Source organism: Moschus berezovskii, chromosome 23 (assembly GCF_049115385.1).
Source record: "Moschus berezovskii isolate FMDL1 chromosome 23, NW_MosBer_1.0, whole genome shotgun sequence".
Lineage (NCBI taxonomy): Eukaryota > Metazoa > Chordata > Mammalia > Artiodactyla > Moschidae > Moschus > Moschus berezovskii.
In genome coordinates, this window is record NC_142482.1 from 22,698,427 (window position 1) to 22,726,418 (window position 27,992).

The 27,992-nt window shown below is 53.8% G+C and overlaps 1 protein-coding gene across 3 annotated transcripts in view; it reads right to left on the bottom strand.

The window, feature by feature from the left end:
* Positions 1-27,992, bottom strand: part of CPNE5 (copine 5) — a 101,414-nt gene that overhangs the window by 11,866 nt on the left and 61,556 nt on the right. For 2 of the 3 annotated variants that reach the window (XM_055406719.2, XM_088831098.1), the window contains 6 exons: positions 25,801-25,904; positions 21,242-21,346; positions 11,627-11,668; positions 8,867-8,942; positions 4,503-4,556; positions 493-554 (listed from right to left, as the gene is read on the bottom strand). In XM_055406719.2, coding sequence (XP_055262694.2) covers positions 493-554; positions 4,503-4,556; positions 8,867-8,942; positions 11,627-11,668; positions 21,242-21,346; positions 25,801-25,904 — 443 coding nt within the window. Of the gene's footprint in view, positions 1-492; positions 555-4,502; positions 4,557-6,459; positions 6,555-8,866; positions 8,943-11,626; positions 11,669-21,241; positions 21,347-25,800; positions 25,905-27,992 lie in introns of those variants that run through there. The other variant, XM_088831099.1, reaches the window with a different exon arrangement.

A 27,992-nucleotide genomic window follows, 5' to 3' on the forward strand; every position in this document is an offset into this window, starting at 1 on the left:
GAAGCTCAGAGCAGGAAGGAACCTTAGAATTCACTTAATTCCAACCTCTCCGAGTGAGCGGAGGAGATGGATGCCCAGGGAGGAAAGTGATGTGCCCAAAGTAACCCAGCCAGTTCACAGCAAAGAGGGGCCTAGGGCCTGGGACCCCTGACGCCTAGATCAGGGCTTTTCCACGTCCCTGAGCCCTTAGTTCTCTTTGTCATGGAGTCTCATGGTGTCCCTACCACCTGCAGGTCCCCTCGGCACAGAGGCCTCACACAACCCAAGCGAGCCTCCATGGCTCAGCAGCGCTCTCTGCAGCCACATCAGGGCTCTGCAGGGCTCTGGGGAGTCGTCTGAGCCCAGATATCGGAGATCTGATCAGAGCCCAGCATCCCAGGCTCTGGCCAGGACCTCAGAGAGGCCAGGTGGGGTCAGCTCGGCTCAGGTCCATGTGTGGGGGCCCCTTCCCTCCCCCTGAGGCCAAAGAAACCAGCCTGCATCTCTTCTCACCCTCCTTTGATGTAGTCGAGAAACGTGCACTCTGACTCCACAGCAAAGGAAAGCAGCGTGACCTTGAAAACAAAAAGAGGCTTGGTCAGCGGGGAGCACTGAGCGGGGAGGGGGTGCGGGGAGCCCCTAGCATGTGCCAGGTTTGCCCACATCATTGCAAACAGTGCCCACAACAACTCTATGCCGTACTATTATTATCTCCATTCTCCAGCCCAGGAAACTGAGGCTCAAAGAGGTGAAGCAGTGTGTCCAAGGACACTACCAGGACGTGACCAAGCAAGATGGGAACTCAGATCTGTCTGGCCCCAGAGCCTGTGTGCTTGACCCTGATGCCAAACTGCATCCTGGAAGGGCCCTGTCTCTCTCACTGGAGTTACAGGAGCTCAAGCCGAGGAACTGAGTTTTCTGAGAGTGGACACAGGTGCAGAGGGAGAGGGGGGTCCTCCTGACACACGCCTAAGATCTGTCAGTGCGGACAAGCTTCGTGCTTCCATATTAATCCACTACCCGTTAATCCTGAAGGGCTTGCCTGTTGGCTCAGTGGTAAAGAATCCGCCTGCCAATGTAGGAGACCCAGGTCGATCCCTGGGTTGGGAAGATCCCCTGGAGTAGGCAAAGGCAACCCACTCCAGTGTTCTTATTTGGAAAATTTCACAGACAGAAGAGCCTGGTGGGCTACAGTCCATGGGGTCGCAGAGAGTTGGGACAGGACTGAGCACGCACATATGCATTAATCTTGAAATATGCCTCTTTGGTTTGCGCTTGTTTTAAACCTTACTTGTCCCACCTCATTCTTCTAGCATCGCCTGAGGACCCAAGAGGTCCAAGAGGACCCATTCCTCTAGCGTTTCAGACCCAAGCCCCTCCTAAGTAGCTCGTCCTTTTCCTGGAGGTAACTGAGCACCTGAGGCCCCCTTGCCTAAGCAGATGCTGCTTGACCTATACCCTTGGCAGCTTTGGCATCAGCTTTCCCAAGACAGGCAACTAACTGGCAGTGGGTTATGATAATGATTTAGGATCGTGGAGACAAATGAAAGCTTGGCAGTTCAGTTCAGTTCAATCACTCAGCCATGTCCAACTCTTTGCGACCCCATGGACTGCAGCACACCAGGCTTCCCTGTCCATCAACAACTCCCAGAGCTTGCTCAAACTCATGTCCATCGAGTTGGTAACACCACCCAACCATCTCATCCTCTGTTGTCCCCTTCTCCTCCTGCCTTCAATCTTGGCAAAGTCAATTAAATGAGGCAAGAATGGGGCGGTGGACGTTTACCAGTGTCAGAGAATTCCACTTTAGGATTTGTAGTGCCCCCTGCTGGTACAGATTCAGTCATCTTTATCAACTCGGCGGGGAGACCAGGTAGGTCTTCCCCTTGACAAAGCGGATGAGCCATTAGCCCAAATAACGGAGTCTGTAAGTTCTGAATTGGGCCTTGGAGACCGCCATTCACTGTGGATGGACAAAGCCTCCCTCGTCTCTAGGAGTGGACTGTGGCAGTGGCCTCTCTATGACGTTAGACTCCAGGGAGAGCTTTTAAAACATCTTGCAGTTGGACTGAAGACCCCAAACCAATATCATCAGGGTTTCTGGAGCAGGGATATGGCCCTGGTTTATTTTAGCTCCTCACTTGAGTTTAACATGCAGTCAGGGTTGAATTCCACTTCAGGCCCTGGGATGAAGCAATTAATTGCTGAACTTGGCTGGCCATATGGATGACCCAGGGACTTGGTACTCAGAGTGTGGTCCCTGAACAGCAGCATCAGCATCACACTGATGCTGGGTAGACATGCAAACTCTTGGCATTTCAGCAAGATCCCCAGGAAATCCTGCACATAGCAAGTAAGAAGCACTAAATATAGATTCCTGGGCTCCCAGCCTGGGTTTCCTAAAATGGAACCCCAGGGAACTGGCCTGGGCATCTGTATTTTAATAGGGATCCTGAACCCTGAGTGATTTTTTTTTCTTATGGTAAAGATTGGGAAATGCTGGATCAAAGGAAAGTCAGGAGACCTGGGCCTAGTCCTGCCCCTTCCCTAACTCACTGTGTGACCTGAGACATCATGTCCCCTCTCTGGGTCTCAGTTTCTTTATCACTAAAGCAAGAAAGCTAGATGAGATCAGTGGGTTTCATACCTTATTATTATTTTTTTTTAGCTGTGCATCTTAGCTGGGGAAGGTGCTGCCCTCTCAAGGGACTTTTGGGAATGTGGGGGAGAGCTCTGGGGCCTCACAATGCCTGGGATTCTACTGCTAGCTATGGGCTCAGGCCAGGGAGGCTAAGCATCCCACCACATATGGGGAAGTCCTGTAAGACAAAGAATTATTCTGCCCCAAATGCTGACAACATCCCCACTGAGAAACCCTGCAGCTCTTGACAAAGGAAATATTACTCCAAGCCTACATGTGAAGCAGTTATAATCAGAGAAGCGGTGGTCAACAGAGTCCAGTTTACAGTCCTGAATCTCCCATGTGTCTGCCACAGCCAACCTGGGCCTTCAACAAGGTAGGTATGATGTATTAGACCCATTTTACAGATGGAGAAAATAAGGTTCCTCGGAGGAATCCTGGGGGCCCCTGTCTGTGACCTTGTCTGGTCTTGAGTTGCCATTGGCCTGACTCAAATGGCTGCATCTGGCTGTATTCATTGATGGGGCAGTGGCCGTCTAGAGTGGGAGGGACGTGAAGGGTACAGACTTGGGTATGTTTGCACTGCTAAGACATTGGTTTGTTCTATAAATGCATTGGTGGGCTCTACCTCAGGGCCTTTGCACATGCTGATCCCTACAGCGAGAACTCCTTTTTCTTGATATCCTCAATACTTAACTCCCTTACCTTGCTTAAATCTTCTCACAGAAGCTTTCCTTGACTATTTTATATAAAATAGCAACTTTTGGCCCTTGCATTCTCTATCGATTTATCTCACTATACTTTTTAAATTAATTTTTATTGGAGCACAGTTGTTTTACAATGTTGTGCTAGCTTTTTCTGTATATCAAAGTGAACCAGCTGTATGTTTACATGTATCCCCTCTTTTTCAGATTTCCTTCCCATTTAGGTTACCATCGAACACTGATCTGTGCTATACAATAGGTTCTCGTTAGTTATCTGTCTTATGCATAGTATCAACAGTGTATGTATTTCATATGTAAACCCCAGTCTTCCAATTCATCCCATCCACCTCTTCTCCCTTGGTATTTGTTTGTTTTCTACGTCTGTGTCTCTATTTCTGCTTTGCAAGTAAGATCATCTGTATCATTTTCTAGATTCCACACTTCACTATACTTTTTTCCACAGCACTCCCAACCACCTGACACACACAGGTATTTGTGGGTGCATTTGTTTTCTGTCCCCCATCCCCCAACTAGACAATAAGCACCAGGCAGGCAGGGATTTGCATCAGTCTTATTCCCTCATGCCCCAAACAGTGCCTGGCACATGGGAGCACACAGTAAATATGTGTTGAAGAAATGCAGGAGTGTGCTGAAGATCAGCCCCCAGAAGCCGCTGGGCCAGTGTGATCCCAGGATGGTCTCGGTTAAGGAGGGGCCATGACCATGGCAGCTGCAAGCTGTAAGTTTAATTGTTGCGCTCACTGCCATGTCTACCACCTTCCCGCTCTGTGACCCTGGTTGAGTCACTTCCCTGCCTGCGGCCTTGGTTTCCGCTCTTGTGACGAGGGGATGATAATGCCTGCCTCTTAAGGAAACAACCTGTGAAAAGCACCCCAATGGGGAATTTCCCAGAGTAAGAGCCCAATAAGTTCAAGTCCTTTTCCTTCCTGCAGGAAGAGCCCCCCACGGGAGTTTCTCTCTGGGATTTTTCATCCTGTATCATGGGGCCCGTCCCCCCGACCCCCACTGCTCTGTCAGCCCCACCCCTCCCCACTCCCAGCCCCCAGGTCTGGTTCCCACGCCCTGCAGTCAAGCGCACAGACACACGTGACTCCCGCCAGACCTAGCTCCGGGCTCAGGAAATCTACATCCGCCTCAGAGAGGGAGTGGCTACTCACTGTGCCCGAATTCACATATTTCTTTTTCTTCATTTTCTTTTTTGGGTTTACCACCTGCCCAGAAAAAAAAACAAAAAAAACCAAAATACAACCCAGTTACCAGGTAAGAAGGAGCGTTTCTGAGCAGTCGGGGGTTGGGTGTGGCCCTGGGGCAGAAGAGAAGGAAGAAGTCAAGGGTGACCAGGGAGACACAGAAGGAAGAAAGAGCTGGCGTTTAGGCACAGGTGGGAAGTTCAGGTGGGAGGTGTGGCAAGCTGTGCAGGTGGAAACGGAGGAGAGAAGTCTGGGGGGAGAAACCCAGAACAGCCTCAGAAGCGCCACAGGCCTGAAGGCCACGCAGAGGATCTGGTGCTGCCTGACGTATTTGTAGGACAGCAGTTCACCAGGCAGGCTGCCGAGATGGGGGCACATTGCAGCCCCAAGACTACACTGTGCCTGGGTCTCCCAGTCTGTCCCACAAGGGTGAGGGGCTTCTAGAATTTACCGCATCTCAAACATCTACTCCAGAGCGGCTCTCCCACCACAGGGGAATGAACATGGACTCCTGGGGGTCTGGGCGTTGCCAAAAGACCTGGCCACAAGCATATGTCTTTGAAGTCATCTTTGCTATCTTTAAATTAGCCTGCATTCCATGTTTGTGCTCTCTAATTATAACTGTTTCAATATTAAAGCACTGTTTGTTCTCAGAGCTTCCTGTGAAGTGGGCACTGAGAAAACATCCTGTTTGTTCTGGGGTTTCCAGCACCACTAGGCATGCACACCCCCTCCCCCCTCCCCATGTACCAGCCACTCCAGCCCTAAGCAGCTGCACCCAAATGCCATGCAGGGGACCAGCACCCCCTAGGGGCCAGCAACCTCCCCACTCCTGGGCTGGAGTTCGAAGCCTTCTCCTTTCCCTCTCCTCACGTCCCCAGCGTCTCCAGGGTCCCCAGGGCTGGTATGGGGTCTGCCCTCCTGTGCAAGGGGGCAGTGAGTGGCTCCCAGGACCAGGAACTATGTGGCCTCTGGATACAATGGTGAGTAAGACATTGCCCCCACCCCTGAGGATGTCATGGTCTTTGGGGTTGGGGGAGGCAGGAGGTAGGAAGTATGATAAGGGGTTCCCAGGTGGCGCTAGTGTAAAGAACCTGCTTGCCAATGCAGGAGACCTAGGAGATGTGGGTTCAATCCCTGGGTCAGGAAGATGCCCCTGGAGGAGGAAATGGCAACCCACTCCAGTATTCTTGCCTGGAGAATCCCATGGACAGAAGAGCCTGGTGGGCTACAGTCCACGGGGTCGCAAAGAGTCAGACACGACTGAGCATCTTAGCACACACGCGGTATGATAAACAGTAACAGGCCTGTTTTTAGTGGGGGTGGAGGGAACGGGAGCACCCTCTTCAGACGCAGTGGGTGTGCAGGTAGGGCCTTCCTCGGGGAGGAGCCTCACAGGCCATCTCTGAGGCCCGGTAGAGGCCCAGCCAGGTGAAGAAGAGCAAAGGGAGCCCCGGGGCACCAGCACAAATGAAGCCACAGAGACTGAGCCAGCATGGAGGCTCAGAGAGCCCCGGATGGCATAATGGGGCTGAAAGGAGGGTGGGCAGAGGGACGGGAGCGGGCCAGACCCCAGGGGCTCCTAGAGCTGCTCATACACGCCCCCCTCCTCAGCTGCACAGAGACTGCAGGTCGCGCGGGCATGGCGCTCGTGTGAAGGAGCTCGGCCTGACCTTGCAGGTAAAGGGCTCGGTAGGACATCAGTTGGGTGGAGGCTCCCTGCTCCCCTGGGTGAACCAGGCTGAGACAGCGGGTGAAGTAAACAGCCAGGTAGTAAGCAGGGTGGCAGTGTGGTCAATTACAAGTTTGTAGGTACCTTTGGGTTACTGAGTGGAAGCGGAAAGGCCACTGGGGGCTGTCGCAAAGCCCCCCACCCCCCACAGGGGAGATGGTGACGTGGGGGATGGAAAGGAAGGGGACAAACCTCAGAATATTCAGGTGGCGGGAGGAGCAGGATTCAGTCGTGGACTGGCTGTGGGATGCGGGGCGGGAGGAGCAGGATTCAGTTGTGGACTGGCTGTGGGATGCGGGGCGGGAGGAGCAGGATTCAGTCGTGGACTGGCTGTGGGATGTGGGGCGGGAGGCACCAGCGCTGCCTCCCCGGGGCCGTGGTCCCTGTGATGATGGCACCGGAGGGGGAAGCGGCTGGCCAGAGGAGAGGAGGGTGGCAGGGACTCTAGCCAGCACATTCCGTTTAGGAGGCTGAGTCTGGGGAGCGGCCAGAGACAGCTGGGCATGTGCGGCAGACCCCCAGGCTTATGCCAGGGCCTGAGATGAGGGTCTTTCCTGGCAGAAGCCTATTCTCTCTTCAGGCACTTCAGACACTAGAAAGGCCTTCCTGAGCCCAAACCAGCCTCCCAGAGATGCCCTCCACAGTGCCAGGCCTGCCCCTCAGCAGCCAGAATCTAATTCCTTTTCTACCTGATGGCGTTTCCAATGTGTGCAGACAGCACTTTGGTTTGCCAGCGCTGCAGTTTCTCTTGTTCGCAAGAGAGCAGGGCTCAATGACAGAGAAAACAAGTCAATCTAACCTTTCCTGCTTTAAGCCTGAGAGATCATGGCCTCATCTGGGCCTGTCAAGGACCCTTAGAAGGCCAGACTCCAAGAGATCTGACCCCTTCCCTTCCCTTCCCTAAAATTTTTCTTAGAAGACTCTAGGGACTTCCCTGGTGGTCCAGTGGTTGACTGTACTTCCAGTGCAGGGTGTGGGGTTTAATCCCTAGTTGGGAAACTGAGATCCCACGTGCCATGTGGCATGGCCAAAAAATGAGTAAACAAGAGTCTGGAGAGGGGCTTCCCTGGTGGCTCAGGGGTAAAGAATCTGCCTGCCAATGCAGGAGACGTGGGTTCGACCCCTGATCCAGAAAGATCCCACATGCAGCAGAGCAATTAAACTCCTGCGTCACGACTGTGTTCAAGAGCCCACGTGCTGAGAAGCCAGTGCATCACGAGAGAGTAGCCCCCGCTCGCCACAACTCGATGAAAGCCCACACAGCAACAAAGACCCAGCAGGGCCAAAAATAAATAAATTAAAAAAGAAAGAGTCCAGAGAAAGACGGAGCCTGCTGCGTGGGTGGGAGAAAAGAGACAGCTCCGTCCTTTGTCCTTGCAGAAAACAAAGTAATTAACTGTGAGTGTCAGAGCTCCCGCAAAGCAATTCATCCACGTTCCATTCTCACAAATAGCCTTGTTTAACTGAATTCAGTGTGGGTGTAAAATAAGCACCTACTGTGTGCCTAGGAGGACCCAGGCCAACGTGAATAGGGCAACAGGAAGGGCTGTCACTTAGTCTGCCCTTGAGGCGCTTCGGTCCAGCTGGAACACAAGACCTGTCCACTCGGGACAGAGATACAGGTTGAGGGAGTAACGCAAGGAGGGACTCAGATTCGGCGATGGGAGTCAAAGCCAGCTCTGTGACTTCACTCGCTGTGGAGCGCTGTGAGGACAGGGCCAGCTCGTAGGACGGTTGTGAAATGTAAATCTCCTGGCACCCAGGCTCTCGACAGATGATACTAGGAGATAGCACTGATGTAACACTCACCAGGGGCCGGGCGTGGTCCTAGTAATTTAATGCTCAGTGTGCACAGCACAGAGTGGGGCAGGATCTCAACCAGGGTCACCCAGCTTATACATGGCAGAGCTGGGATAGGAGCCCTGGGCCGTAAACTAGGGTTACAAGCATCTGCAGTTCGGTGGGTCTGGCATGAACTGTGCTGTCCATGGAGCTGCCTCACTTCTGTGGCAGAGAGCAGGGCCTGAACTGGATCTGTGAGGTTGGGAGCGTATCCCGATAGAAGAGCGCACACAGGCAGAGGCTCAGTGTAGAGACGGTCCTGAGGGCAGATGCTCTTAGCTGCCAAGAGACTGGGCGTCTTGTCCAAGGTTCCCCAGTCTAGATGGAGGCACCCCGGCTCCTGTCCCTCTCTTTCCTTCTAGGACAGAGAAGACATTCTGCAGGCCCTGCAACTGCTCTGATGAAAGGGAAGACTCAGGACCTCGGGTCTGGAGCCAGGAACCTGCTGATACCATGCCCCACCTCCTGCCCCGCCTGCATTTCTCTCTCTTTGCCTGGTTGGAAGAGCTCTCTTCGGGGCTGGGGTGTGGAATATAACTCAATGATCTGGAGTCAGATAAACTTAGATTGGTGGCCTCTTCTGCCACTTTCTAGACTCGGGTCAAGTTCCCTCACTTCTCGGAGATTCAGTCTCTTGAACTGTGAAACAGGACAGTGACACCCACCTCACGGGAGAAGATGCAAAGACCCCAGCCAGGGCTCCCTGTGGGCCTCAGACTGTGGGAGTTACATATTGTCAGAGCAAAGCCCACCTCACCTCATAGATGTTGAACTGGCTCTGCCCGCGGGCCAGCTCCCGGTAGCTGGTGGTGAACTCCCCAATGAAGTCGTGGCTGCAAAGGAACGGCGCTGCTGAGAACGCGTACATGAGGCCCAGGCTGCGCACTACTGCTCACACCCATCCTGCCACCTCTCACGTCCCTACCCCAGGCTCCAGTTCTGCCCAGCGCCTCTGCTCCAGGGGTCCACGCCAGCAGAGATGGTGGGGCCCTGGGAAGAGCCGAGTGTCACCCATGGGGCCGGTAACCCAGCAAAGAGCAGGGTCCTGGAGAATGGGACCTACTTCTCATATTTGGATTCTTACTTGAACAAATGAGCAATAGAAGGTATTCTGGGGACAACTGGGGATATTTGAATATGAAATGAATATTAGATCATATTCAAGAATTATTGTTCAATGTGTCTGGTGCTATAATGATATGTGTGGTTAGGTAGAAAAATGCCCTTATTTTTAGACATTCCCAATGAGATATCTAGAGGTAAAAATGCCATAATGTCTGTAACTTAAACTACATCAGCAAAACACAAATAAAGCCACTATGGCCACCTGGAACGCTTGTCAGAGTCAGGTGATAGGCTTAAAGTGTTCATTAAACTCTTCTCTTGACTTTTCTGTGCACTTGACATTTTTCCAATAACATGTTTTGAAAAGACATTTAGCACTAGGTCAGGCCAGGCAGCTTGAAGTGTTTTCTGCAGTGTTTATATCTTCTGCATCTCTACCCCACAAGCGCGTGTTGATGTTAAGTGCAGCAGAACCTCGTACAAAGCAGAACTCCCATCCCTTCTGTGGGTGGCTGCCTTTCACCATCACTGTCCCATAGCGGGCGGTGGTGAACATGCTGGCCAGGAGCACTGCTGGAGTGTGATACCTTGGGTCCACACTGTGTTTTGTCTACATATTTACAGCTTTCAGCCTTCAGATCGTGAGCGCCTTAATGGTGGGACCCAATGGCATTTGGTGGCCACCTCCAGTTGTTATTAAGTCTCTCAATCGTGTCTGACTCTTTGCAACCCCATGGACCGCAGCATGCCAGGTCTCCCTGTGCTTCACTATCTCCTGTAATCTCCTCAAACTCATGTCTATTGAGTCGGTGATGCCATCCAACCATCTCATCCTCCTCCTCCTGCCCTCAATCTGTCCCTGAATCAGGGTCTTCTCAATGACTTGGCTCTCCACATCAGGTGGCCAAAGTACTAGAGTTTCAGTATCAGTCCTTCCAGTGAATATTCAGGGCTGATCTCCTTTAGGATTGACTGGTTTGATCTCCTTGCAGTCCAACGGACTCTCAGGAGTCTTCTCCAGCAACACAGTTTGAAAGCATTAATTTTTTGGCACTCAGCCTTCTTTATGGTCCAATTCTTACATCCGTACATGACTTCTGGAAAAACCATAGCTTTGACTATATGGACCTTTGTCAGCAAAGTGATGTCTCTGCTCTTGAGTACACTGTCTAGGTTTGTCATAGCTTTTCTCCCAAGGAGCAAGCGTCTTTTAATTTCATGGCTGCAGTCACCATCTGCAGTGATTTTGGAGCCCAAGAAAAATGAAGTCTGCCACTGTTTCCATTTTTCCCCATCTGTTAGCCATGAAGTGGTGGGACGGGATGCCATGATCTTAGTTTTTTGAGTGCTGAATTTTAAGCCAGCTTTTTCAAGCCACTTCCAGCTTCGCTGGCAAAGGTGAAGCCTGGGGAAGCCCGGGGTAAGAGATGAGGTGAGTGCTGGGTGGAAGCCTGAGGCCGACTTGCCTGTGATGTGGTTCAAGTGGAGAGAGGCGGGGCCAGGGTGAGCTGGCAGAGGAAGCATTGGTGTTGGGGCTTCTGTGTCGGAAGATGGTGGAAAGGTGAGCTCCTTGGAAGAAGCTGGGGCCTGATGTAGAGCTGTGTGTGCACCGCTCTCCACGGCATCCCCAGTCCACGTCCCAAACTTAGGAGGCACCAGTGGAGACCGCAGGGCTTAAAGCCCCCGTACAACACCCCCTGAAGCAGCACAGGATGCAGGACTCACAAAAGTCAGGAGGGATGGCGTACCTGGATCTGGTTCAACTGGCAAGAGCGCATGATGGTTCTACTAAACATGTGAGAGGCCTATTCTGGTCCTGCTGTGGATCCCCAGCAATACCGGCTCCTTGGGGGGCACTCAGATGCACAGAAGAGGGAGACACTGGCCCCCAGTGCTGGGTGCAGCCCTCCTCGGGCTCTGGCTCTCGGCTCCTGCGTCAAAGCTCACCTCCCCCAGCTCCTGCCCTCTCCGGCCCTGCTCCCTGCAAACAGCTCCTCTGAGGAGTCAAGGGCCTCCCTGCTGGATTTCAGGAAGTCTCTGAGGGCCAGCTTGTCTTCTGCACTTAGATCACCCCACAATGTTTAGCCTCACACAGAGACCGTGATCATCAATGCTCAGGAGGTCACGAACATCTGCCTGTACCTTAGAACACACACATTTCAGAAAATCCTAAATTCTCCCAAGTGTGGGGGAGACTTGGACACTGGGCTGGCCGCTAGACAACTATTTGAGGAACAGAGGCCTCTCATTCCCCTTGCGCTATGTTCCTGCAGGACACTGGACTTCCAGTACCTCAGTGGAGCGGGGCAGGGATGAGGAAAACCCAGGCCCCTCACCCTAGAGTTGCCATGCGCAGGGGGCCTGGGCACAGCTCTCTCCTCAAGAGCAAGACCCGCCCTCCCCCCAGGGGCGGACCCCTCCCTGCTCACCTGCCGTCCTTCTGCCAGCTTACCTGCCGTCTCGATCCCAGTCATATACCTCCACCTTGATGGTCCTGTAAAGCAAAGGGCCTGTGGTGGGATGGACTTGACCCAGCACCTGCGTGGCCTGAGAATGGGGCCCTCTCCTGCTCTTGGGCCACAAGGGGATACAGAAACACCCAGGGACCATGGTGGAGAGGCCCAAGAGAGACAGAGGAGTGATTCTGCAGCCTCAGGTCTCAGGGACCCAGGCAGCCCCAAAACTGCACAGAGACTTCCCTGAATTTCAGGCCAGATGTAGAGAAGCAACCTCAGACTCTAGTTCACCCCACCTTCTCCTTGGCCACCCCAAAGGGCGCACAGGTCCCAGCATGAAGCCACACTCTGAGTCTATCGGGGTGGGACTGTGTAGAGGGAGTGTGGTGTTCCCTAGATCCAAGGCCTAAGCAGGGTGGGCTCTCCTGGGGCGTAGTCACAAGACTGTGTGGTGGGACCCCGGGGTCTGAGGAGTCTGAATGGTAGGGAGCCCCCCACCCCCTCCCATCAGGGGTGGGCTCAGGGGCCCTGACTTGGAGATGGCCCTCGAAGCTTTTGCATGCCAGACTGGCTCCCGAGTGAGGGCGTAATTATCTTCACATTTTAGCCTGGCTGCTTTAATTAGTTTGTTTTGACTCCTGAGCTTGGTGTTGGGCTTTGAGAGCCCATTTTATTTTTAGCCCGTTTCCATGGCAGCAGGCTAGCAGACCAGAGGCAGAGGAGGGTGGTGGAGGGCTGCAGGTTAATCCTTGGTGCCAGCCGTCCTCCAAAGGTGCCGAGGGACAGGGTAGATGCCCAGGTCCCTCTGCAGGGTCAGGATATGAGGAGGTGGGAGAGGCATGGGGGGCCCAGGGGTCTCCAGCCTTCAGTTCTAAACGGGGCAGGCAGAGGCGGCTGCCTGGGCCAGTGTTCTATGAATATCTCATCATCTCGCCTGTGGCCGCAAGCCCAGCTCCTCTGGGCTGCAGGGAGTCGGCCTTGGGGTTCCAGAGCCCCCAGAAGGAGGCGCTGTCTGCCTTCAGATGAGCCTTCATGGGGCCTGGGGGTGGGTGTGGATTCTCCCTCATTGGCATAGAAACTGTTCCAGAAATGGAGGTATGCCCCAGAGGTTGGGCAGCAACTGGATTTTTTGTTACCAAAATGTGAAATGGGGCGGGCACAGAAGTCCACCAATTAGAGAAATCCTTTGAATTCCTGTGAAAAACAAAACACTACGTCTCTCTGAGGTGAATTATTATGGGAAGTAAAAAAAAACCTAGGCCTCTGAAGGTGGGCAGGTGGTCTGGAAGGAGTGGAAAGTGGCTGGGGTGTGGATTGTGATGCTGGGCCCTGAGCAGTGGGACCTGGAGATATCATTTAACCTCACTGAGCCACGAAATCATTTTGAAGGAGGCATAGTAAGGGGCCCTGGTGGTTCTCTGAAGGCTCAGTGGTAAAGAATCCACCTGCCAAGCAGGAGATGCGTGTTCGATTCCTGAGAGGAAGATCCCCTGGAGAAGGAAATGGCAACCCACTCCAGTATTCTTGCCTGGGAAATCCCATGGATGGAGGAGCCTGGCAGGGTACAGTCCATGGGGTCGCAAGAGTCAGGCGGGACTTAGCGACTAAACAAAATTTAAGGGCCATACAGCACAGCTGTGGAGACAGGTTGGTAAAGGCGCCTGGAGTGCATTGGGTCTCTATGAAAATGCCTCCTCCTCTCCACTTTAGCGTTCAGGCCACACTTGCGATAGTTTTTCACATGCAGTTTACTTAAATGAGGGACACCTGAGCCTGGGTACCTGGGCTCTGCAACTTCTGATTCCTAGAATGACAAGGCTGAAAGTGACCTTGGCAGCATCCTAGCCTGGCCACCTGGCAGATCACCAGGGAGCTTTTCAGACACACAGACTCCGCCCCCCGCCCAGGTCCAATTCTTGGCAGTTCTGGGCAGGGCCCAGGAATCTAGGTTGGAAGTCTCCACAAGTGCTGCTGCTTTGCATCTGCTGGAGACATGACCTCTAGCTATTGGTTTTCAGTTGGGGAAACAGCCCTAAGGGCACCCAGCGACTTGTCCAGGGTCACACAGCTGGTGAGGGTCTGAGCCAGGCCCCTACTCCCCAATGTCTCCCAGTCCTTCCCCAGAGCCACCCCCTCCAGCTCTGCAGGGGACCTTCAGGGACCTCAGCAAGGAGTCCCTCCCCTTGGATCACCAACACTAGTCCCTCAGGTGACCAGATCAGGGACAGCCCCATGCTCAGAGGCTGTGGAAGGACCCCACTCATAGCCACAGCCTTGGAGATCCAAAAAAATCACTGGGGAGGTTTTTTAAAAATCCCACCGCCAGAAGGCATGTTCAATTGGTATGGAAAGAACTCAGGCAAAGCTAGTTTTTACAAGTCCCCTGGCTGATTCTAATGTGCTGCCAGAGCCTCTAACCTCTCTAGATGAAATGACTGTTTTTCAAACTTGGTTACACATCGGATCCCATGGGGGAGCTTTAGCAATCCTGATGGTGAGGCCTCACCCCAGAGATTCAGAATCAATTGGCCTGGGGGGGTGCAGCCTGTGCAGGGAATTGTTAAAAGTTCCTCAGGGGACGGGAATCTGCAGCTGAGATTGAGACCAATGAGGGTGAGATTCCTGAGTAATCAAGGATCCAGGGATGGCTGTGAGGGGTGGGGTGGGGGTGGGGTGTCACAGGAGCCTGGATGCTGCAATCTCCAGAACCAGGGAAGAAAGAAGTGCCCAGAGATGGGGGAGGCAATGGCAGAAGCCAGACACAGCTTTGACTATTTACTAACAGCTCTGTCACCGTCCAGCCCTGGCTGGGCAGCCCCAGGCACCCTGTGTGCTACTCCTGGGTTGCACATCTTGGCTCCCAGTCCCTGAGCACAGGCCCAGCCAGGGCTCATGTCAGGTTGTGAGAAGGGGCTCCTGGGTGTGGGACAATGAAATGACCTCACACAATGAACATCTTATTTGGCACAAAACGGCTCAGAACACAGAGCACCTCGTCTGGGAGGCAGTGGTCTCCGGGGCAGGCAGCCCTGGGTGGCAATCCCAGCTCTTCCAGGCGCTTAGCTGTGTGGCCCTGGGCAACCGGCTTCACCCTCAGAGACTGTCGTGTGCTTGCTTCAGTCGTGCCTGACTCTGTGTGACCCACCAGACTGTAGCCCGCCAGGCTCCTCTGTCCATGGGATTCTCCAGGCAAGAATACTGGAGTGGTTTGCCACGCCCTCCTCCAGGGGACCTCCCCGACCCAGGGATCCAACCCATGACTCCTGCATCTCCTGTGTTGCAGGCCGATTCTTTGCCGCTGAGCCACTGGGGAAGCCCTGGAGACTACTCCTCTGTGAAATGGGATAATCACACCCACTTCACGATTGCTATCAGAAGGCAACTACATTGTTCACACAGTTGGCACTGGACTCATGTTTGTTCCATCTAAAACATTCAAGCCTTTTTTCCAAACTCCCATCTCCCAAACAATTCCCATTCAGCATATAAATGTCAGCTCCACAAGGCCATGGATTTTTGTTCGCTTTGTACACTGCTCTATCTTCAACCTCCAGAACAGTGCCTGGCATCTATTAGGTAATATGCATGCATACGTGCTAAGTAGCTTCAGGAGTGTCCGACTCTTTGCGACCCTGTGGTCTGTAGCCCGCCAGTTTCCTCTGTCCATGGGATTCTCCAGGCAAGAATACTGGAGTGGGATGCCATGCCCTCATCCAGGGTATCTTCCTGACCCAAGGATCAAACCCACGTCTCCTGCGGCTCCCAAATTGTAGGTGGATTCTTTACCGCTGGGACACCAGGGAAGCCCATTAGGTAATATGCTGCTGCTGCTGCTAAGTCACTTCAGTCATGTCCGACTCTGTGCGACCCCATAGACGGAAGCCCACCAGGCTCCTCTGTCCCTGGGATTCTCCAGGCAAGAACACTGGAGTGGGTTGCCATTTCCTTCTCCAATGCATGAAAGTGAAAAGTGAAAGTGAAACCACTCAGTCATGTCCGACTCTTATCTACCCCATGGACTGCAGCCTACCAGGCACCTCCGTCCATGGGATTTTCCAGGCAAGAGTACTGGAGTGGGGTGCCACTGCCTTCTCCAATTAGGTAATATACACATTATTAAATACCTGTTGACTGACTAAGATGTTCTAAAACTTTGTGAAGTGGGCCAGAGTAACAAGACCCTCCTTCCACAAAATCCCAAAGGGAGAGACTTCCCTGGTGGTTCAGTGGCTAAGACTCTGTGCTCAAATGCAGAAGGCCTGGGTTCAATCCCTGGTCAGGGAGCTAGATCCCACAGGCTGCAATGAAAGATCCAGCCTGCTGCAATGAAGACTGAAGATCCTGTGAACCACAACTAAAACCAGTGCACCCAGATAAATAAATATTAAAAAAAAAAATAGTTCCAAAGGGAGTGGCTTTCCCCAGAGCTGGTCAGCAGTGACATCAGGCTCAGGGATGGGAGCTGTTCTCTGAATATGTGGGGCAGGGATGACAGAGCGGGGTGTGTGTGAGCCTCAGCAAGCCTGCAAGGGTGGGGACGCTGGCAAAGATGCCCAGATTCCCTCCCAGCACACCAATAGCACATCTGTCTGTAGCCTCCTCCAAGCTGAGCTGCGGGTCTGCTCCTAATGAACCTTTGCCTCTCCCAGGCAGGAGAAGGTACACTTCACTGATGCAGACAGGCTCTGTGGGGTTCACCCTAAACTAACTGACTCAGTTCATTACTCTGAGATGCTCTGGAGAAGAAGAGACGCATCGAGCCTTACGGGCCCAGGCAGGCAGGAGACGTGATGGCAGGGGCACTGGGCAACCCGGTTGTACAGTGTTGCTTTGCCTCCTCTGTCTGGGTGCAGGGGGTACCTGTGTGAGCTGGGATAAGACACTCCTAACTGAGGCCGTCGTACTGTGCCCGGCCCCTCCCAGGGCTCAGGGTGCAGTGGGGCTCACAGGAGAAGCAACTCGTTCAGTCCAGGCCAGAGTTTCTCTGGCTCCTGGGAATCCTCTCCTCTCTCCAGGTGAAAACCCAGCACCCTGATCACTCTTAAAAGCTACTCATTCACCATGAGGGTATGAGTGAGAGCAGCCCGACCTAGAGGCATTTGATTGAACAGAGACAAATCCTCAAGTCACAGAATATTCAAGGACAGAGCAGGGGGACTGCAGAAGGCAGGAAAAGAGCCTTCATCCCCCTACTGGAGGGCTAGATTCATTCTGATCTGGATGCGACTTCCTCTGACTCCAGTTCTCCTCAGCTGGTTTGCTTCGGTTTGGCCTTCCGTGGACTGGAAATACAGTAAAATTAGAGGGTCATGGGGTCGCAAAGAGTCGGACACGACTGAGCGACTGAACTGAACTGAAACTAGGGGAACCCCAAATCACAGGGCCAGACCAGAGGTGACTTGTGGAGAAGAGAAACGCACCTTCTCCTTGCCCAGGAAAGTTACAGAATCTGTGGTCCTCCATTACCGCATCTGTGAAATGGGCACCTCACTAGTACCACCTTCTAGGGTTACTGTGAAATTTAAATTCATAAAATAAGATACTGCATTTCAACCAATTAGGACACAATTTGGCCCGTGTCCTAAAGACTAGGTAAATCTTAAAAAGATTAACTGGCTTCCACCTGCATCATTCCAAGAAAACCACCCTTTCTCAGCACATCCCCTGTTCTCACCTCCGGCCCTCTTTTTCACAATAGCAGCTGACTGTTTGAACCCTTATCTCATCTCTCCCCTCTGGCTGTGGCTGCCCGGCTCTGGACCCCTCTTTCCTCTCTGACATCCCCTCTTCTTTCTCCTGTTCCTGACCTGTGCCCTTCCCCTGGGGCCTTGGGCACCTCTGCCAGCCCTTTCCTGGGGATCCTGTTCTCCTCTCCCCTTAGTAGAACCCCACTGTCCCTGTCCCACAGCCACATACCCTGGCTACCTGTTACACTTCCCATTTCCATCAGTGGTACTATCCCTCATCCTCCAAGCTCCAAACCCTGAAAACCTCTTTGTCTCTTTCACTCCCACATCCAGGTAGATGTCAGGCCTTTGGAGTCTTCCTGTGACCTCCAGACTCAAAGCAGACCTGCCCCAGCCTGCGGGCAAAGCTTTCTGAGAGCTGTTCTCCAATCCCACCACACTCACCTCATATCTTGACCATTTGTCAGCAGAGCGCTGGAGTTTAAGAACACAGATTCTAGGGTCAGCCTGCCGGGGTCCAGCTACTGGTACGACCACTGACTGCCAGTAAGACCACTGACTGGCAGTAAGACCCTGGGTGAGTCACTTAACCTCTCTGGGCCTCAGTGTCCTTACCAATGAGATGTGGGTGGTATTTGTACCTTTTCAGAAGAGGTTACTAATTGTTGGGAGGATTAAATTAGTTCACATATATCAATTACCTCGAAAGGGTTATAGGAGCCTTTGCTGTTGTGATTATGACCCATCTGTCTCCCACCCTGGCCTAGGAGCAACCTCAGAAGGAGGCTTGGGTCTGATAGCTCAGTGTGTCCGTAGCACCCAAGACAGTGCCCAGTGTCTGGCTGGCTTAGAAGACAGGGCTCCTGGATTAAAGCCAATGTGTCCTGTGAGGCTGTAAGAGGTGCCCTGGAAGGCGTGGAAAGGGGCCTTGCTTTCCTGCACAAGGCCCACCCTCTCCTGCCCAGCAGGGCCTCCTAAATTCTAGCAGCTCCTGAGTGGCTGTTGGGTGTGTAGGTGACCCTAGGGCTCACCAGGCCAGGATGACACACATGACCGCTCCATTCACACCACAGTAAGTCACACCACAGTCAACCTGTTCCTGGCTTTGGAGGAGGGCCCAAGCTGCCTGTAGCCATCTCGGGGGGAAGCCAGTCCAGGAGTCAGCATGGGATGGGCATATGGGAGTCCACCTGGACTTTCCTTGTGACCTGCATCTCTTCACCAGCCCTCAACTTCTCTGATGGCTGAACAGTGAGCCCAGGCCTCTAAGCCAGGCTGCCCTCCTGGCTGACCCTGACAAGACTGGATTTTGAGGCCCCTAGGAGCCCTACCCTGGGTGCAGGGGTGTGGGGGATCAGCTGGACCCCCTGAGACTTGAGCTGCCACATCCTTCCATCCCCAACCTTGAAAGTCCCCTCCTTTTCTCTCTATTCCAACCATTTTTCCTATAGCCCTGGGCCCCAGGAACTGACCCCCCTCAACCTTCCAACCTGCCCTGAGCCTCTTTTAGACCCTATCGCTTCAACTCCCCCAATTCCCCACCACCCTAGAAGGCCCAGGACTTGGCCAGACACAGGAGTCTGTTAGACTGAAATGCCTCTTTTTGTTTCCAGCCTCATTTTACACAGCTATTTAGCTATCTAAAATACATGTGTGCAGGGACTTCCCAGGCGGCTCAGGGGTTAAGACTCCATGATTCCACCGCAGAGAGAGCAGGTTTGATCCCTGGTTGGGGAACTAAGATCCCACATGTCAGGCGGGGTAGCCAAAATAATAATACTAAAATGAAATACATGTGCGCACATGTGTGCTCCTTGTGGTCAGGCTATAGTCCCTCGGAAAATGGACATGTAGCTCTCTGCTGTTTAGTCACTAAGTCATGCCCAACTGTTGTGCAACCCCATGGACTGTAGCCTGCCAGGCTCCTCTGTCCATGGGAATTCGCAGGCAAGAATACTGCAGTGTGTTGCCATTTCCTTCTCAGGGACTCTCCCTGACCCAGGGATCAAACCTGCCTCCTCTGCTTGGCGCGCAGATTCTTTACCACTGAGCCACCTGGGAAGCCCCGAAATGCAGCTACCTTCCCTTGAATGCCACACAGCTGCCCAGCACACAGTAGGTGCCCCATGACCACCTGCGGAATAAATTGTGGCAGTTTTGTCCCAGGCGAGAGGCAGGAAAAAGAAGCTGCTTCATCTCTTGGATCAGCAGCCTTAGAGGGAGGGAGACAGGGGTGCCTGGAGGCCAACCATCTGCTCACTCTTGTCGCCTCACCCACCACACATACCCTGTCAGTAGCCACTGGGAATAGAACACTGGGGATCCCACGCCAATGCCACCAGCCGGGGGGCCCTGAGGTGTCCATTCTGACAGCCGAGTGTTCCTGTCGGAGTGGCCAGCAGAGGCCCAGCTCCCTCAGGGACACCTGGGCAGCCCTGACCAGGAAGCCCCTACCAGCTCTAGCAATCACCAGGAAACCAGGCTGGGTTCTTGTGACTAAACAAGGACCAGTTCTGTGTAACAGCTCCATCCCACAGCCCCACCCGCTGCACTTCCCACAATTTGTAATTATACGTTTCTTTGTGTGATTATTGGATTAATGTCTGCCTCCCCCACTAGCATGTAAACTCCGAGAGGTTGGGTGAAGGGTGAAGACTCTGTGTTCTGTTTCCTGCTGACTTCCCAGCATCTAATGCAGTGCCTGTCACATGGCAGGGAGTCAGTAAACATTTGTGGATGAAATGCTGAATGGTGTTTTATGCATTGTTGTTAGTCGCTAAGTTGTGTCTGACTCTTTTGCAACCCCATGAACTGTAGCTTGGCAGGCTCCCCTGCTCATGAGAGTTCTCAGGCAAGAATACTGGAGTGGGTTGCCATTTCTTTCTCCAGGGGATCTTCCTGACCCAGGGGTCAAATATGTGTCTCCTACATTGGCAGGTGGACTCCTTACTGCTGAGCCACCAGGGAAGCGTTTTATGCAAGAAAGAAAGATAGCACTAAGTCATGTCTGACTCTTGCAAGATAGCACTAAGTTGTGTCCGACTCTTGCGATCCCACGAACTCTAGCCTGCCAGGTTCCTCTGTCCATGGGATTCTCCAGGCAAGAATACTAGAGGGAGTTGCCATTTTCTTCTCCAGGGGAGCTTCCCGACCCAGGAATTGAACCCAGGTCTCTAAACCAGAGCCTTATTATATAGGTTGTATCATGTGAGCTTCAAAGCAGCCCTATAAGGTAGGTGGATGTGTAAATAACCAGTTTACAGATGAGGAAACTGAGGCTCAGACAGGCCAGAGTCGGCCCAGGTTGACAGTGCCTTTTTGTCACAGAGCCAGGATTAGAAAGTAGGTATCTGGTATCCACACTCAGCAATCTGCACTCAGTGAGGACATGTATTATGAGTAGGCTTTGAAGGGTCAAAAAAAATCCCACAAGCTCTTTGCACTGCATCCTTCACCCCCACTTATGGCAACTTGTCTGGCAGAGCATATCCTAGGATCCTGACTCCCCAGAGACCCTCAGCCAGCAGTTGGGGCAGGTGGGGGACCTCTGCCTGCAATTAGATCTGCCGTCTGGGGCACAGTGAAAAGACTTGCCACTGAGCTCCAGGCCAGGCGCCCCAACACCCTGGCTTCCCAGAAATCCTTGGTACCTTCCAGCCACATTCCCCACCCCCAGCCTGGGAGGGCTTCCACCAATGGGAACTCAGATTGGGAGGAAAGAGGCAGGGCGTGGGGAGGGAAGGGCTGTGATGAGATGAAAAGCAGACACTGCCCAGGGAGGCAGAGGGACTCCCAGGCCCACCCTGCGCAGGGCTGCCAGCACGCAGCTCCAGGAGATCTGCTTCTACCGACGGGCTGGCCCTCATCCACGCGACCGTGCGTCCCACATCTGGGCTTGGGGAGAGGGACAGTTTCTCATCTCACCGATCATAGTCCCCGTTGCAGAGGGCTCTCACGGGAATGGAGAAAGTTTGCCAGACTGGATTTAGGGTGTTCTTCATGACCTCCGTCTTGTGGCAGATGGTGAACCTGGCAGAGGAGAGAAGGAAGGCCGTCAGTCTGACACCAGAGGGGCTGGCGGGCTCGTCTCGGCAGTTGCCACACAGTAGAAAGAATGGCTTTGTGAGGTGGTGAGCTGCCCGTCACTAGCAGCATCCAAGCTGAAGTTAGACAGCCAGCTCTTGAAAACACTGCAGAGAGGATTCCAGCAGCAGGCAGGAGTGTCAGGAGATGTGGTTCTGGCCCCTGCTGCTCTCTGGGTGAAGCCTGTCCCTCTGCCTCCCTGGGCAGTGTCTGCTTTTCATCTCATCACAGCCCTTCCCTCCCCACGCCCTGCCTCTTTCCTCCCAAGCCTGTCCCCCTCTGGGCCTCTGTTTCCTCATCTGTGATCCCAGGGAGTTGGCCACTATCAGATTTTCTTTATCCGAGACCCATGGAAGGATCTGAGGGTGGGCTTTAGGAATCTGTGAACCTTTGAAATCATCGGTGGAACTGGGTGTCTGAGTTTCACGTGCTTGCTGTTCCCTGCCTGGACGACTCTCACCCAGATTCCCATGTTCCTGGCTCACCTGATTGCTTCCTTCAGGTCTTTGCTCAAATGTCATCTCTGTGACATGAGTACCTGCCCAGAGCATCATTATCAAAAATTTATAGCCCCCTGGCCCCCTGATTTTGACAGCTCCTAGTCCCTTTCTATACCGCTATTTTCACCCCATCTGTCACCATTTGACATTTGACAGGGTCTTTCTCATTTCTTTTACAGTCTGAAACCAAAATGTAAGCTCCGTAAGGTCAAGGCTTTGTCTTTGTTCCCTGGTATAACTCTAGAGCTCAGAAGTGCACCTGGCCCTTAGTCAGGTGTTCATGTAATATTTTTTTGGAATGAACTAACGAATAAATGTATTTCTCAGAGGAGAGTTTCCATAGCTCTCACTGGCATTTCAAGCCAGTGAAATTAAAGCCCCTGGCTGAGATGATCTCTAGGACCCTCTCAGTTCTTCTAGTCTGAATCCACGAGCTTGCTTTGCAAACTGAAAGTGCAGAATTGGCTTCATCCCAGCTGGGTGCCCATCCAGCTCCCGGCCCACTCCCTATGCCATGCCTGACGGGGCCCTGCCCTGGAAGCCCCCGTGGAGGGGCAGCTGGGAGCCCGAGTGGAGCTTAGGGCCGGGTCTGTGCCCCTGAGATTCCCCAGCACCCACCCCGGCTACCTCTCGGCTTGGAAAGGTCACCCGGGAAGGTGCCTGAGCCCCGCCTTTAAGCACACAGCCCTGTGCCATTTCTTCTCTGGCAATTTTCAAGTCAAAATGTCATTCCTGTCACCACGGCTCAGCATTTCTCTTCTGTGCTCCTTCTCGCCCACCCGCTGGAGTGTGAGGTTCATGTGGGAGACCTCCCCACACACCCCAGAGCTGGTGATGAGAGGAATGGGGGCCGGGGAGGAGGGGCCACCGCTGCCCGCGGCTGGGGCAGCAGGTTGGGCAGGAAGAGGAGCCTGGCTGGGGTGGGGCGGGATGAGGGGAGTGGACGGAAGGGAGACTCTGGAGCAGCAACTGGCAGTGCGGTGCAGGGGCGGGGGAGGGTCACACCCCGCAAAAACCCTCACTTCCCACCTGAACAGACACCAGACCTACTGTGGACCCTCTTGGCCTCCTCACCTCTTTGGAACCCCTGCCTTCTCGAGCTCCTCTTCCAGGCCGGCCAAACTGCCTGAGCAAATCAGCTACGCTCTTAAGCCTCACGTCCTCCCTATATGTCTTTCTTCGTGAGCCCTGTGTGGTCTGCTTTCTGCTTCAGATTCCTGCCTGAAACCACTTTCTTTATGCTCCCCCAACCTCCCCCCTTCCATCGCTAAATCCACAGGCCCCTGATCTCCTGATGTACTTGCCCCGGGAGGGGTGGGGTGGGGAGGAGGGGGACAAGGCCCTGGTGCGGAAAGGGTCCCCGCGGTCATCTCGCAGCTCAGTTCAATTCATTTCAACACATGCTCCGAGGGTGAGGTGCGGGGGTGGGCGGTGAGAACCAACAGCCTCAGACAATGAGGCTGGGGGTCCCAGGGCCACTGCCTCCAGCTGTGCAGCCCCAAGCAAGTGACTGAGCTCCCCCAAAGAGAGCTGGGGGTCCCAGCGCCGCTGCCTCCAGCTGTGCAGCCCCAGGCAAGTGACTGAGCTCCCCCAGAGAACCGTAACGAATGCCGCCAGGCCCTGCTCTAATAACCCGAATTAACTCATTTAATCCTCACGGCTTCCTTGGGAGGGAAGTGTTAGGATTTTCCCCATCGCCAAGAAACTGAACCACAGAGGGTAGAGCTCCACTGCCCAGAATGGCAGCCACTAGCCACACGTGGCTATTTACATGAAATTAACTGAAATGAAAGTTTAAAAATATTCAGTTTCTCAGTCACTCTAGTCCCTTTCAAGGGGCTCAGCAGTTATACATGGTGGCAACCATACGGGACAGTGAGATATAGAACATTTCCACCATCCCAGAAAGTTCCATCAGTTCAGACACTGGCTTAAAGTTACACAGCTGATGACTGGCAGCCACTGGCGAGCCTGGCTGTCTGTCACCACATTCCTGCTCCCAGACCAGTGATTCTGATTGAAGAAGACAAGGTATGTGCGGGGCCAGGAGCACAGGGGGTGCTCTGTGGATGTTTCCTGCCCTTTTCCCTCCTAGGATGGCAGGCGTGACATTTCACTCCCTCTGGATCAGTTTCTCCATCTGCCCTGGGTTGCCCCCACCCCCCACCCCAGAGAGACCCAGCCCCTACTTCCAGGGGAACCCGCCCTCAAATAACCCCCCATCGCCGGCCCCATCTGACCAACTCCTCTGCTATTTTCAACATTCTGGGTTCCCGGCAGTTCCTCTACCGGGGAGGGGGTGTGGCTGCAGCCCCCACCCCAGTTCTGCCATGCCAGGCCTTGCACCGGCCTCTCGCCCCATCCTCCCCTCCCGCCTCCGCCCCTGCCCGTCTCCACGGCGCAGCTCGCGGGGCTCAGCACCTCCCACCTGCTCACTGTGTCAGTCACGAGTCTCTCCCAGCCCCCGCCCCCTCCCCATCCATCCTACACGCCGCTCTGCCAGATTAATCATGTCCTGCAACACACCCATCTCCTGCTCCACAGCCCGAGCTCCTCCCAGCTGCCGGCCAGCAGGCCCTCCCCTCTGAGACGAGGCCTGGCGCGGCCCCACCGGAGGGCAGCTGCGTGGACATTTCCATGGGCACCCAGAACATCACTCCGACCTGTTCCTCTCTCCCTCAAGTCAAGTCAAAGTCAACAAGGATTATTTAAAGAAATTCTGCTAGGAGTCCTCTGGTGAGACAAAGAATCCTTTTGTTATGCAAATTATCGTACCAAATTTCCCTTGTTTTGTACCTTCAGGTTTAAAAATCCGTTTTCCCTTGAAGTGAAGCACCTCCTCTCTGCTGCTGCCCTGCCCCCCAACACACACACACACACCCGGAATTTCAGATTCTAGGGGCCTTAGCAAGGCCTCCCTGCCCTCTGCTCAGGGCACGCTAGTTCTGCACACACTGTTTCTCTAGAGAGTTATTATTCCCTGAGCCTCCCTTCCCAACCCCCAACCCTCATGGACCGATTTTCTTTCTTTCCTTTAAAACCTGCTCCCCAGTTCCTCTCTCCAGCAGCGCTTCTCTAATTAACCTCCCTGGCCCCATGGCTTCCTCATTCTGCAGAATCCCAGCCATAAAGTGGCCTCAGCCTCCCAGAGCTATGGTGCTTAAAGAGACCGTGGAGACTGCCTCGTCCAACCAGATCATTTCACTGATGAGAAAACAGGCCCAGAGAGGGGGCACACTTGTCTGGGGTCACACAGCCGGTTGGTGGAGAGGACTCAGGTCCGCAGACCCTCAGCCTAGAATCTGTCCCTCTCCGTACATCACTGACCTACATTGGCTAATAGTCGTGTGTCTTTCCATCATACTGTGGGTGGCTTCCAGATGAAGACGAGGAGAGGAGATTGGGGAGGGGGGAGTTGGTTTCAAAGATGGGAGGGAATTTGAATGAAGCCTGTGGCAGAGTGTGGGGCCAGGTAGGGAGATGGGTGCAGATTTGCCATGCTGAGGAGGAAGAAATTGGGGGGACATGTGTCGTGGGGTATCCGAGGCCTGTGGATGGGTGAAGACTAGGTTTAGAGATGGGGACTGATCGATGTTGAGGAAGGAGGGGACTGTCAGAGGGACCCCGAGTTCTCGCTTGTTTTTGCCTCCATCTCTGACATGCCCAGCACTCGCCGTCACTGAGACCCTCAGAATGTCACTGAGGGCTTGCCATCTGTCCCCCACCAGCCCCATCTGAGAGGCCAGGAGCCCCTTTTGACGTCTACCCAGAGCAGGGGCCCCAGGGCAGCCCCAGGGGGAGATGGCCCAAGCCAGCCCGCCCGGCAAGTCATCACCATTCAGCCCACCCCGCAACCTGTAGCCCTGGAAGTGGGGGGTGAAGTGTTGCCGGGGAACTCACGTTCCATCTTCGTTGCTTCTGTAGAACACCAAGAAGGGGTCAGACTTCCCAAAGAAATCCTTCTTGTCCAGCTTGTTGGCACAGAACTGCATTGTGGCGACGTCCTGGTGGGGAGGAAGGAGAACAGAGGTGTGAGGCCTGGGGATTCCAGGCACCAAGCCCATTAGAAAGGACAGCAGCAGTTCGCGTTTGCCTGGTACAAGATGCCAGGCCCTGAGCTCACACTTTGGAGGGTCTCACTTTGGAGGGTCTCATTTTGTCTTCAAACAGCCCTACCCGGCAGATTTGCCGGAGCAGCTGGGCCGTGGAGCCGGCTGCCCCAGTTAGAATCCTGGCTCCGCTACTTTGCTGCTGTGTGTGCAGACGAGGAGGCAACCTCTCGGAGCCTCAGTCTTCCCTCTGACGTGGGGCTGATTGCAGCGCACACTGCAGAGGGCCGTGGTGAGGGCTGAAGGAGAGCACACTGCAGGCACGTCACCCACCCGGTCGAGGCTCACACGTGGTGTCATCACCGTTGTACCGAGTGGCTCACAGCTGAACTAACCCGAGCCACTCTGAGCTTGGCCACCCAGCCCCAGAGGCCTCGCGGTCCACATCGCCTCATTCCCTCACAGGACTGCATGGTTCCCGAGTTTAAGCATGCCTTCCACATGCACTGACGCACACAAGACCCATCTAACTCTGAGGTGGGTACAGCTAGACCGTGACCCCTGCTCCGTCATCTTACAGCTCAGAGCAGGGAGCAACCCCCACAAGTTTGCCAAACAGAGCCTTGGGTTTCTGACTCCTCTGACGAATTAATGGCCCTGGCCGACCCCACCCTCAGCCCAATAGCACGTGACAGGTACCCAGGCCCCGTGAGGATCCTGGGCGCCTCCTCTCACACAGCTCCTGGCCCCTCTGCTCGCTGTGGCCAACAGGGCGCTGGGCAGAGATGCCCCTGCATCCTCCTCTTTGCCCATCCCTGTGCGGGCTCTTCAACCTGAAAGCTCTGCATCCCGACAAGTCAGCTGCCAACTGGCTAGAGCTTAGGGTTCTGGTGATGGTCCCTGGGGACTGGCCTGCCCTCAAGGGCCGGGGCTGTCAGGAAATACCCACTCTCTCGTGTTGCCCGATTCTTCTCAGTGGGGAAGAGGGTCTCTGGAGATCAGTCCTGTAGCCCAGTGAGGAACAGAGTGGTTGCAGAGATGAAGATGCCACCTCTAACAGCTCAAAGAACATGGTCAAATGTTGGGGCGGGGGGCTTCCCTGGTGGTCCAGTGGTTAAGAATCCACCTGCCAATGCAGGGGACATGGGTTCAATCCCTGGTCCAGGAAGATCCCATATGCTATGGGGCAACTAAGCCTAACTACTGAGCCCATGCTCCCTAGAGCCCACGCTCCACAACAACAGAAGCCACTGCAATGAAAAGCCTGCCCACCACAACTAGAGAGTAGTCCCCGCTCTCCCCAACTAGAGAAAGCCCAGAGCAACCAATACCCAACAGAGCCATAATAAATAAATTTGTAAAAAAAGATAAAAGGCTTGGGATGGTGAATACGGTATGTTGGTTAAGAATATGGTCTCTGGAGCCAGGCTGCCTGCTTCCACTCCAACCCGCACTAGCTGTGTGATCTAGCTCCCCACCCTGTCTGCGCTCAGTTTCCTCATCTGTGAAATGGGGGTGCAGGAAAGACTGCCTCGCAGGCTTGTCGGAGGATGAAACGAGTTAACTGACGACAATGCTGAGGAGCATACAGCGCACACTAAGTACTGCGTGAGTGTAAGTTATGATGATCGGGATATTCCTCCCCTCTCCCTCCCCGCCCCTGCCTGTGTGTGGCCCCTGTCCCTGCCCCACGCCCACCTCTGCCAGCTCACAGGCCTTCCCTCAAGGGCATCTGACAACAGCAAACAGAGCTCCAGCCACTAGCTTATTCATTCATTCATTCCACAAACATCTACTAGTTACCATCTGTGCAGGCCAGCCCTTGGCTCCGTGCTTTACAGCCTTAGCATATTTAGCCCTCAGAATCATCCTTTTTCATAATAATCCTCATTTTACACATGAGGATGCTGGAGGTTGCAGAAGCTAGGTAACCTGCCCAAGATCAACAGCTGGCAACTGGCAGGGCAGAAATTCAACATGTATGAAGGCAACATGATTTCAAAGTGATGCCTCTTCCAGCACAGAGCACACTACCCTTCATGA